Raw genomic sequence first — 12,887 nt, 5'->3', positions numbered from 1 at the left:
TAACTTATCTTCTTGTATTCAGAGCTCTACTCTATTTGAATTTGTTGAGTTTTGTTTTACTGCTTATCATATGGGCTGTCTTGGTGAATATACTCAGTGTACTTGAAAAAAATACGTGTTCTGCAGTTATTGGACATGATGGCCTATATATAAATTTCAGTTAGGTCTGAGTAATTGATGGCTTGTTAGATCCTCTCTGTCTTACTGATTTGTTTTCTAGTTCTATTAATTACTAAAAGAAGAGAGTTAAAATCTCCTATTTATGTTGTGAATTTGTATTTATTATCTTTTTAATCCTGTCAATTTTTGCTGTATATATGTTGAGGCTTCATTATTAGGAACATACATATTAAGAAATGCGAAGGTTCTCAGACTTTACCCTATTTGAAAGCTAACAAGTTAGCCTGCCATAATTCCATAGAGTCTGGCGCAAGACATGAGACTCCTGAGTCAGAGACAAAGGATAATTTATTACTCACAGGATATCATCATTTTTTATGCCAGTTCCCTAAGAACTAAGTCCCACAGAGCAACTATATGAAGTTTCAATGTTTGTGTTTTCTGTCGTGTTTTATGTGTGGTCACAGCTGAGTGTTTAAGATTTTGTTTTTTGTTGTTATTGTTGTTGTTTTAGATTTTGTAATTAAAAGAGATTCATGTCTGAGTTCTTGTCTTCCATACTTTCTGTATTCCTATCACATCTTTTTTCTAGATACTTCATATTCATAAATACACATTAAAAATACACTGTTTTGCATTATAAGTAAGTATCTCTTATATATTCAAGGAGTACTATTTCTCATTATGCCAGTAACAAGAGTAATTTTTGGCATATCTAAGGAGTCTACATGTTTGTGGTATTTCATTTCCAGTCCACTTTCTTTCTTTCTGAAGATTCAGTTTTTCATCTCATGTCATTTACCCAACCTTAAGAACTTCCTTCAGCATTTTCTATAGTGTAGATCTACTGGTTTTCTTCCAGTGGAAGGGTCTACTAGTAGATATTCCTTGGTTTTCTGTTACTGAAAGTGACTTTATTTTTCCTTCGTTATTGAAGGGTACTTTCACTGGGAATAGAATTCTTGAATGACATTTTCATTCTTTCAGCATTTTAAAGATGTTGTTCTACTGGTTTCCACATCATTTTGATTGAGAGTCATTGGTGATTCAAATCATTGTTCCCTGTGTTCACTCTGGCATCTTTAATTTTCAGCAGTTTGACAGTAATATGTTTGTGTATGGTTTTCTTTGTAGTTACTTTGTTTGAAATTCATTGAGCTTCTTGATCGTGTCAATTCATGTTTGTTTACCAACTGGGAGGAATTTTCAGCTTTTTCTTCAAATAATTTTTTCTACCCCATCTTTTCTTGGATTTTTATTATGTATATGTTAGACCTTTTTTGTCCCATAAGAATGATCTTTTCATATAAATCTTATCATTTCACCTTCCTGCTTAAAGCCTTCCAATGGCTTCTCATTGCAAATAGAATACAATCCACACTCTTCACCATGTTGCTTAAGGCCTTAGAATCTACCTGTGACTGTCCCTCTAACCACATTTTCCTACATCTTTTCACTTTATTCAAGATTTCTACCACAGTGGGGTTTTTTATTTCTCTGGAACCTACCGGTCATCTGTGCCTTTACACTTGATGTTTCCTTTTCCTTGAGTTCTCTTTCCCCAGATTTCTGTATGGGTGACTTCCAGGAGTATCAGCAAAATTTATTTTTTCAAAGAGGCTTTCTCTGACTGTCCCCCACTAAAAGCTACTGCATCCTGTCAACAGACACACTTTAGACCCTTATTTCTTTTAATAGTTTTATTAAGATATAATTCACATACCATAAAATTCATTCACTTAAAATACACAATTCAAAGGTTATTAGTATATTCACAGACATGAATAACTGTCACTATAATTGGTTTTGCACATACCTATCTTATTCATGCTATTTCCTAGAATCAAGAACAAAGTCTGATATATAGTACATGCTCAATATTTTTTTTTCTGAATAGATGACTTCATTGTTTCTAAGATAATTCAGGCATTAGCCTTCAATAAAATATTTGGGAAGTTTTTTGACTGCCATCAGCTCTTAGAAGTATTCTTTGATCTGAGCTGTTATTTTGAGACCTCTGAAATAGCTTAACCCATATTTTAAGAATTACTGCAGGAAGTTATCCAAACACAAATCTTTTGATATGATGAATGCAAGTCATATACACATTTCCTTAAAAGAGAAGAATCATCTTTTACCGACCTGACAGTTAGTTGCAAGGGAGCAAAAAGCCATTCAGAAGTACTGCTTTTCTGTTTTCAAAAGTACTCTGACATTGCTATTTGTTTGAGTCTTTGATGTAGATATAGAATCACTGGTACTTGTTTTAGTTACTAATTATGGTAATAGTGAGTTATTCATAAGATTCTGGGCATCCTCTTTCCTTGTGTACCTTTCATGAGGAATGTCAGTTCTGAGCTTGGTTAATCTGTGTTGCCCCCTCTTCTTTATATAGGCTTTGATGCGGCCTGGAAGAATTGATAGAATCATCTATGTGCCTTTACCAGATGCAGCAACAAGAAGGGAAATACTTAACCTGCAGTTTCACTCTATGCCAATCAATAACGAGGTTGATCTGAATGAACTCATCCTCCAAACAGATACGTATTCAGGAGCAGAGGTAAGACAATTACCTTCCAAATACCTTGGTGAAAGGAAAGCAGTGGTTTGGGGTCATTAGCAAAGAACGTTGCTTGATGCCAGCTGTTTTAAATAACTCCATATTAAGAAATCTTAAAACAGGAAATACACTACATGACAGATAGTCACTAAAATTAAATTACATTTTACCTAGCCTACAGTATTTTGTTTGCTTTTACCTGGCTTATCTTATATCTCAAAATGTGGTCTTCAGAGAGTTTGCATAATATAGTGGAGAGATCACTGGACTAGAAGTAGAAGATTCTTTGGGGGCTTCTTGATACAGCAACTTCCAACCAGTTACACACTTTTCTGAACTTTGATTCCTTTACCTAGCAAATGGAAATAGTGCACAACTTTCCCTACTGTGTTCTCATAAAGATCATAAAAATGAGATTAAGATATCATGAACATACTCTGAAATACAAAAGACTTGATTTTCTTATCTTTTAAGCTTTTGGAAAATTATCTCAATCTACAAAGATTCTGTGATAAAAACCATAAAAGGGACAGCCAGCCTGCTCTTAATAGTAAAAATACAGTTTAAACAAGAACAGCAACACCTCTGTGAAAATATGAAAATTTTAAGTATGGCATATTAAGTAAGAGATATTTTTCTCTCCCTAGCAGCTCTTTACTTAGGCTGTTTTTGTTTACAGAATAAAATTCCACTAAAATACTTGTGCAACTTTTCTACATGTGTTCAACACAGAAATCTCTTCTGAATACCACTGATACAGGTTTGTACTAGAAAATTAATACTCTCATAAATACGAAGTTGCAGATTCTTTTCATTCTGAATTATCCAGCAGACTGGGACTCCACTTTCTGTTTTACTTGCTGTTATTTTTATCTGTCTTCTATAAAAACCAAAGAGACTAATACATAATAAACCATATGATAATCAAAGTCTTGTAGATAAATTTACATGTGGAATTGGATTTAGTATATCATGCAGTCATAGCTAATAGCAACAACCAAAAAAAAATCTCAGATCTACTAATTGTTTCTGCAACTGTGAACTATGTATATTTGCTTTTCCCCCTTTAAATGTTTAAATTCACTGGGGTGGAAAATTCTTGTAGAAAGCTTGAGACGCAGTTAAAGTGCCTTTACGTTTAAAGTCTTGTCTAAAACAATAATCTTTATGAGCATCTCTTTGGCATGACCATCCATTAAGTTAAAATGAACATATAGTTACTGCTAGCCGACTGCTGTAGCATTTCTAAAATTTCGTTTTTGATGTAAGAGCAAAGGCTGGCATCCTGTATATGGTACGTCAGTTTACAGGAAACAGCCAGGAGAAGAAACCATAAATCTTTCACTTAAGTGAAGTGGAAGAGCAGTTAGCAAAGTATAAATATGCCTTTCTCACTTTGAAGTAATTCATGATAGTAACACAGAAGTGCAAAACAAAAATCAAAGCCAGTGAGGTTCTGTCTGGCTGAGAAGTAAAAACTCATTTGGTGCCAGGAATTATTGTACCAGCTTGCTAATTCTTATGTAGTACATGCCTTATTCAGCCTAAAATATAAGCACATTCATTTCTGATTAATTTTTATATCAGATCTTCTAAAAATAGTCATAGAGAAAGTAGCAGACATTTCTGTCCCTCGCTTTACATTTTTGTGTCCCATAATGCTTGGATGAGGGAAGGGTATTCCACTGTGGTCCTAATTATAATTAGTGTATGACTACAATTTTATAGACACTTATTCCAGATATATATCTTTGTAGTTCTGCATTTTCAATTTGGACAAGACAGATTAGTTACACAGTTTTTGTTTTGAGAGGAGGGTTTAGTCTCAATATTTAGGTAATTCACACAGGTGCCCTATTCTTTGAAAAGAAATACTAACTTTTTTAAAGTCTTAAAATTGATCAATAGGAAATTTAAGATAGATTAAACTTAGCTTCACATAAAATATAAGATCTCATCTTTTTTTCTTCTCTGTATCAGAATGAAAATGGCAAGACAATGTTTGAAAGCCAAAATTAGTTTTGATGGGTTTTTAAATAGTAAAAACAAAGTCAAAGTTTTCACTTCAGTCATGTGACTCCTACAGACTCACTGCTTTATCACTGATGTCACTAATTTATTTCTTCCCCCAGCAAGGCCAGCACAAAGCCTACTACATAGAATATACTTAACAAAGACTTAATAAACTGAAAAAATTATATTTAGGAAAAACAAGACTTTCCCTTCTCATTTGTCATATAGGAAACTTCTTATAGCAATGTGTCCAGCTATGGGCACAACCTCTTTTTCAGGGTTGAAGTGTCTCTGTGGCCGCTTTTGGTATAAAAATGAAACTGCCGACTCAGTTAATTATTGTCTTCTCAGTAAAGTAGTATATTCAGTATTCAGTATTATATATAGTATTATATATAGTATATATATATAGTATTCAGTATTATATAAAATTAATTTTATTTGGCTGTACAATATCAACTATTTAACAAAAATTTGTCTGGGTGAGCCAGAAATGAGGAAATTACTGGCACTCTGTTTTTTTGGAAACAGAAAATGTTTACTTTAACTGTGGTGAGTATTTTATTTATCTTTTTAATTAAAAAGTTGTAGAGGATAATTGGGATGCAGATGATATCGGCACTTATTAAGCAACTGGGATAAGAGGGGTTACTTTTTCAAAAGAAATTTTTGTCACCTGGTGCTTTTGTTTCATGGAAGCTTACAGACACCCAGAGATTGAAATAGCTCCTTATACTGAGTTACTTTATTTTTCCTCCTTGGAAAGGGTCTACAGGGAATTAGAATATATTTTTTAATCCTAAGGAGAGTCCCAAGGGGAAGTTTGTCACCCACTGAAAGGAGAAGGTGGTCCCTAGGGAGTATCTTCTGCAGAGAGGCTGAAGCAGGCAGCGTCCATCAGCCACCCCTGCAGCCCGCTATTCCCCGGTGGCCAGAGCCTCATTGTCTTTGATTTCTTGGCTGTAGCTTCCACTTAATGGAAAAACATGTTGCCATTTAAAAGCAGATGGGAATTCAGCTCAGGAGGAAATAAGAAATCTTTTTTGGTTATGGCTATTGTTTTCTTTTGCTTTGATTTTTGTTTTTTAAGTTATTTGTAGCAGATTCCACTTCATGTATTTCTGCTATGTCAAATTATCCTAGTTCCTTTTGGAAAACTTTTACCACTGGCAGGAAATCAGCAATCATAAATATATGTATATTAAGCCATAACTGGGCCCATTACTCGTGTGCCATGTGCTTGAAGACAGAGGTGATGAATAAGATACATAATTTCCTCGGTATAAGAATTTGCTGAAACAGGCTGACAATTAATGTCAGTAAAATTTATATTAACTATTTGCATTTGGATGTTATCCTCGTTTTAGTGATTATCTCGTTAAATTGACAAAACATCTAAGAGCCAGGTATCAGCTATACATTTATGAGTAATATAGGCAATCATAGCATTTATTTCACATATCAAGATTTGAGAATTCAGCTTTCAAGAGAGGCAATTAAGTAGGAGAAAAAACAATTTTAATAATACAGTTGAATTGTAGCTCATTTCTTCAGAGTTGCTTCAGACAAGTTATTTAATATTTAACTTCTTTGAATCTTAGTTTCTTCATCTGTGAAATGCCTGCATGACAAACTGTTTTGAGGGTTGAGTGAGATAATAAATGTAAAAGCAACAAGGCCTGACACATAATGAGTGCTTCATAAATGTTATTTGCCTTCATTTTATCCTCCTCATATCAGTTCAGTGTTTATATTTACCACTGCAGTATTGAATGATGCTGCCATAAAACAGTTTTGCATGGTCTCAATAACCAGATAATTTATCTGAAAGCTGTTAATAAATAATAATTGAGTTTGCCTCTTACACTTTTCTCCAACTGTAGAAATCTACTTAATATAGTGACCCATTCATAAGATGACTATCTTATGAATCTAGCTCTAGCAATTTGTTAGAGTTAAATTCATTTCACATTAATTTTTTAAAAAGCTTTAACTTCATGTAAATTTAGTCTTATCTTTGTTTTACTAAAGCGATGTGTCTTGCCCTGAATTCTGTTTTGAGTCTAAGTCTGGGCCCTTCTGAGTCTAATAAAAGCTCAAAATCTTCATGTCAGCTTGACATTAAAAAAATCACCTTTCAGTGTGCCCCATTAATTCAAAAAGGGTTCTATGCACTGTGCTTGAGCTATTATAGCTAATAAAGTTGTTGTTCAGTCACTCAGTCGTGTCCAACTCTTTGTGACCCCATGGACTGCAGCACACAAGGCTTCCCTGTCCATCACCAACTCCTCGAGCCTCCTCAAATTCATGTCTATCATGTCGATGATGGCATCCAACCATCTCGACTTCTGTTGTTCCCTTCTCCTCCTGCCTACTTTATTGTCTTGCTGACTATTATTCTTATAACATACTTTCTCTTTTCTCCTACCCAGTGAAAACAGAAGGAGCAATTATAATCATGTAGGATATCTGTACTTTTCCTCCATGAATCCTCCTGTGACTATTTTCCCTAATCTAAAAATCATGATCAATGTACTGGAACCTGGCATAGATTGACTCTTTATATGACCAGCCTAGCAACACATCTGAGACAGGACTCAAGATCCTCAGGCAGGACAGGACACGTTTTGGCTCCCTGTGCAGTGCTGGTGGAGAGTGATTAGCAGCAGTGTTCACATCTCTAAGTGCAGCAGGCACCACGGGACTTAGCAACCTCCTGTAGATACACCTGCAATCTGCCTGTCCTGCCTAATCAGAAACTGCCCTGTGAAATCGTGCTGTTGTGACCATTTGGTCTACTGCTCTTATTTGAGATCTTTGTTCTCTCCACTCTTTATTGTGCGTTTACCCTAAAATTCTGTATCTATACCCCAGAGTTTCAAAGTACTCTTTGCTCATACAGCCTGTTGAAATCACTGCTTTGTCATAAAACCATCATGACAAACCCACCCAAAAATGGCTTCTCCTTTTGAATGCTTTTACTCTGATTTTTGTTTCATTTGTTTGGCTCTTAGGATATTTTCCCTTCTGGTTATTTTAATAAGGGCAGCCGCCTCATGTCCCGCCAGACAAACTGTAAGATTGTCTATGGCAGAAACTAGGTTCTGTACTTCTTGGACTCCCAGCACAGCAGCCATGTGTCCACTGCATCAGTGAACTCTATGGTGGATGGATGATTTGTGTGTTGATTCTAAGTAATCCTAATGAACAAAAATACCAATTTTAACATTCACTAAAGTGACACTTGTAGTTTTAAACTTTTTTTGATACTGATTTATCTGAAGTCCCATAACAAACAAATGTGACAGACCCAGAACCAGAAATCAGATCCTTGAACTCGTCCTGAAAGGCTCTTCCTGCCTCTGAGTCAACAGAAGTATCTTTGAAAAAGTTCCATAGTCCCTTTGACATCTCTGATCTTTGATAAAGGTTTGCCTACTCTTGTGGACAGTGGGTATGAAACATCTTGACACTTTTTTTATATGTACTTTTCTTACAGTTATTGTCATCTTCACAAAAATTATAAGCTACTTAAAGTTAGGAACTATGTTTTTCTTTATTTACTTACAGTATTTCCCCAGGTATTGTGAATAAGATCTTCAGTTTAGAGGGAAAGACATATAAACAACTAAGTTCTATGTAATGTGTTTGTGTGTGTGCCGAGTTGTGTCTAACTCTTTATGACTCCATGGACTGTAACCACCAGACTCCTCTGTCCACGGGATTTTCCAGGCAAGAATACTGGAGTCGGTTGCTGTTTCTTTCTCCAATACAATGTGTTTATGTGATATGATATAGTCATGTGCAGAATACTGTGGGAAAAAGAAGAAGTTGTAACTCTGCACTAAGTAGGATTCAAAGAGGGGGATAGCTGATCTGAGTCTTAATCGATGAAAAGGAGTCCCCAATATAGGAGGGCTGGAAAGGGGAGTGTCCCTGGCATACAGAAAGGTAGAAATGCATAAAAGTACATAGTGTATTCTACATTCCATTAAAGGTTGAAATATGAATAGAAAAAGAGTCTGAGAGTAGAAATGGTAGGTAATAAACCAGGGGAAATGAGTCAGACAAGTGTGAAGGACCTTGGACATCACATCAGGTAGCCAAAGTATTGGCGTTTCAGCATCAGTTCTGCCAATGAATATTCAGGGTTGATTTCCTTTAAGATTGACTGCTTTGATCTCCTTGTTGTCCAAGGGACTCTCAAGAGTTCTCCAGCACCTCAATTCAAAAGCATCGATTCTTAGATTCTCTGCCCTCTTTATGGTCCAGCTCTCACATCCATACATGACTACTGGAAAAACCATAGCTTTGACTATATGGACCTTTGTAGGCAAAGTAATGTCTCTGCTTTTAAATACGCTCTATAGATTTGTCATTGCTTTTCTTCCAAGGAGCAAGCGTCTTGTAGTTTCATGGCAGCAGTCACCATCCACAGTGATTTTGGAGCCCAAGAAAAGAAAGTCTGTCACTGTGGACAGTGGACAGTCTGTCACAATGGAAACATTGTTTCCCCATCTACTTGCCATGAAGTGATGGGACTGGATGCCGTGATCTTAATTTTTTAATGAGTTTTAAGCTGGCTTTTTCACTCTTCTCTTTCACCCTCATCAAGAGGCTCTTTAGTTCCTCTTCACTTTCTGCCATAAGGGTGGTTTCATCTGCATATCTAAGGTTGTTGGTATTTCTCCTGGCAATCTTGATTCCAGCTTGTAACTCATCCAGCCTGGCATTTTGCATGATGTGCTCTGCGTATAAGTTAAATAAACAGGGTGGCAATAAACAGCCTTGTCATATTCCTTTCGCAATTTTGGACCAATCAGTAGCTACCCTGTTTAAATGAATCATGATAAAATCTTCCAATGCAAAAACCAGATATACTGAAAGCATGTATTAATTAGGCTGTGACTTTTAAGCCAGTCCTCTACCCCCTCTCTCTTACTGTTTGGTAAAAACCAAGACCTAGACTTCAGTCCTTTGTTGACCACTTACTACAGTATTAATTTGGCCAAATCAGTTATCATCTCTAGAACCAATTTCTCGTATTTTAATAAAAGAGTAGAGTTATGGTCTTCATGATCCTTCCTAGTGCTGATAATGTGTACCTATACCTGTCATAGATTAGAGTAGTCCTATAAGGAATTCCTTAGAGATTGTACCTCCAGGGACGTATAACACAGTTATGTTTTCCTTACAATGCTTCTAGAAACCTGGAATCTTGGGATTGTGGTCATTGTCTCTAAATGCTTGCTTCTATGGCCTAGAGACCCTAACCATGGCACAAGAAGAATAGGAACCTTGAAAGACTCTGACAGTTCCTAGAATTTGGATTTTAATAAACATTCTCCTGGGAACCCTGGAAGTCCAGTGGTGAAGACTCCATGCTTTCACTGCCAAGGCCCCTGGTTCAATCTGTGGTCTGGGAATGAAGATTCCACAAGGTGTGTGGTGTGCCCGCCCCTCCACCCCACCAAAAAAATCTCCTTAGCAAACTTGAACAATTTTCCACTGAATGGAAATGAAAGTTTTAATTGCTTAGAGATTCCCATGCCCAGTGATTTTTTTTTTCCTTGATACCTTTGGTTTTCCTGCTTTCTTAAGGACAGCTTGTCAAGTTCAGTATCTATGATTCTGGAGGCATTAGAATAAAAACTCTTATAAAATGAAAATATACATCAGCCTGCTTTTTCCCTAAACTCTTTGTTAGGAAAGTAAGTAAAAGCTACAAAGTTATAATGTTCATTTTAACTTACAGTTTTAAAAATGTACAGTGTATGGAAATGTAACATTCTCTATATTTCCAAACGTGAACTTCTGCTTAAATTGGCAATAAATTCGGCTTACCTGAAGGCTATTTTAGATAGGATGTTTATACCAAAGCAAACTATCCTCCAGAACACCTTGTGCTGCCATACCTGTATTACTGACTCCTTGCCAGTTGTTTAAAACTGCTGTCAGATTACAAGAAGCATTAGTCAGAAAGGAAATGAATGTTGAATGAGAGGCTGGCTGGCAACAGACTTAATAGAGCATGTTATTACTGAAAGTATAAAGTACTGAAGCCCATTTATAAAAAGAAGTGGTGTTATCAAAGCAACAAGTTCATCAAGACCTACCTGATAATCTAGTCCTCAAGCCTGGTATCCAGGCAAAGTAAGTATCTATGAAGAATTACTCCGGCCCATAGTAATGGCATTTTAACAGTCTGCGTTGTTTCTCCTCTTCCAGATTTTCAGTCTCTGTATTGATCCATGCTGGTCCCCCCAGAATTTTTGTATAAACATTGAATCTGTGCTTCTTCATCTTCGAAAGAGTGATAAATTTGGGGGTTTTACCAACTTGGAAGGAGCTCAAGATTTTTTTTTTAAATGTGTAGAGCATGCTTTAATTCTGTGGTATAGATCCTGGTAGAGTTGGACAGTTTTGATTATTTGAGGTGAAGTAGGCTCAGTCCATTTCAGTTCAGTTGCTCAGTCGTGTCCAACTCTTTGTGACCCCATGAATCTCAGCATGCCAGGCCTCCCTATCCATCACCAACTCCCAGAGTTCACTCAAACTCACGTCCATCGAGTCGGTGATGCCATCCAGCCATCTCATCCTCTGTCGTCCCCTTCTCCTCCTGCCTGCAATCCCTCCCAGCATCAGAGTCTTTTCCAGTGAGTCAACTCTTTGCATCAGGTGGCCAAAGTATTGGAGTTTCAGCTTTAGAAGTAGGCTAATTTCTAATAATAATTTAATTGATCTACATATGAAAATCACTGCAGATGGTGATTGCAGCCATGAAATTAAAAGATGCTTACTCCTTGGAAGGAAAATTATGAGCCTTACTCCTTGGAAGGAATGTTATGAGCAACCTAGATAGCATATTCAAAAGCAGAGACATTACTTTGCCAACAAAGGTCCATCTGGTCAAGGCTATAGTTTTTCCAGTGGTCATGTATGGATGTGAGAGTTGGACTGTGAATAAGGCTGAGCACCGAAGAATTGATGCTTTTGAACTGTGGTGTCGGAGAAGACTCTTGAGAGTCCCTTGGACTGCAAGGAGATCCAACCAGTCCATTCTAAAGGAGATCGGTCCTGGGTATTCTTTGAAAGGAATGATGCTAAAGCTGAAACTCCAATACTTTGGCCACCTCATGCGAAGGGTTGACTCATTGGAAAAGACTCTGATGCTGGGAGGGATTGGGGGCAGGAGGAAAAGGGGACGACAGAGGATGAGATAGCTGGATGGCATCACTGACTCGATGGACGTGAGTTTAAGTGAACTCCGGGAGTTGGTGATGGACAGGGAGGCCTGGTGTGCTGCGATTCATGGGGTCACAAAGAGTTGGACACGACTGAGCGACTGAACTGAACTGAACTGATATATGAAAAGTATGCCATCAATGTAAGTGAAGACTTTTTCTTCTTTTAAGAACAATTTGGGGACTTCGCTGGTGGTCCAGTGGCTAAGACTGCACACTCCCAATGCAGGGGGCCTGGGTTTAATTCCTGGTCAGGGAAGTAGATCCCACATGCCAGAACTGAGTGTTCACTTTCCTCAACTGAAAGAACTCACTTGATGTAATGAAGACCTGGTGCAGCCAAATAAACAAAAAAAAAATTGTTTAAAGAAAAGAACAATTTGTACCATGTGAAACTGCATTATAGTTAGCAGATAGGTTAATGAGAGAGATCTGTTGTCCAGAATAGATGAAATGATTCATACAGTAAGTACATAAGTGTATTTATCCTCGTACATATAGCAGGTGCTCAATAAATCATTTTTGTTGTATATTTGTATAAATCAGCAAAATCAATTTCATTGCTCTCTAATATAAAGAACTTATGATTTGTTTAATATTTCCATATTTTACTGCCTTAGATTTTATGAATACTCATGAGTATTTTATGTATATGTCATGTTTTTAGTTATAATGGTATGTTCTTTAAATTCAAACTATAATTCATAGTTACGTACAGAATTTATTTTGGCTGATTTAGATTTAAACATCTGAAATCCCTATTTTTATTTGTTCTTTTTTAAACACATATATATATATATTTTTTTTTTTACTTTCAAGTACGAAAAAGTATTTGTAAGTATTTCCTTACAAACTGTCTACATAATATCCCTATTTCAGTATATTAAAGTAATATTTGGTTCCTTGGGTACAATGTAATTTTTTAATATGTTTTTATTAATTGAAAAGAA

General features: G+C 36.3%; 1 protein-coding gene across 15 annotated transcripts in view; it reads left to right on the top strand.

The window, feature by feature from the left end:
• Positions 1–12,887, top strand: part of AFG2A (AAA ATPase AFG2A) — a 382,680-nt gene that overhangs the window by 261,994 nt on the left and 107,799 nt on the right. For 12 of the 15 annotated variants that reach the window (XR_015144365.1, XM_086346833.1, XM_086346832.1 and 9 more), the window contains one exon: positions 2,516–2,680. Coding sequence is in view for 14 of the 15 variants with exons in the window: in XM_086346833.1 (XP_086202959.1) it covers positions 2,516–2,680 (165 nt within the window). In the remaining variant the exon portion in view is untranslated. Of the gene's footprint in view, positions 1–2,515; positions 2,681–3,359; positions 3,441–12,887 lie in introns of all 15 variants that reach the window. The other 3 variants (XM_086346836.1, XM_086346843.1, XM_086346844.1) reach the window with 1 other exon arrangement.

Source organism: Bos grunniens, chromosome 17 (genome assembly GCF_055505025.1).
Source record: "Bos grunniens cultivar Pamir isolate PY7600 chromosome 17, Bosgru_T2T1.0, whole genome shotgun sequence".
Lineage (NCBI taxonomy): Eukaryota > Metazoa > Chordata > Mammalia > Artiodactyla > Bovidae > Bos > Bos grunniens.
The sequence above is the reverse complement of the archived record's forward strand: the minus strand, read 5'-3'. Positions and strand labels throughout refer to the sequence as shown.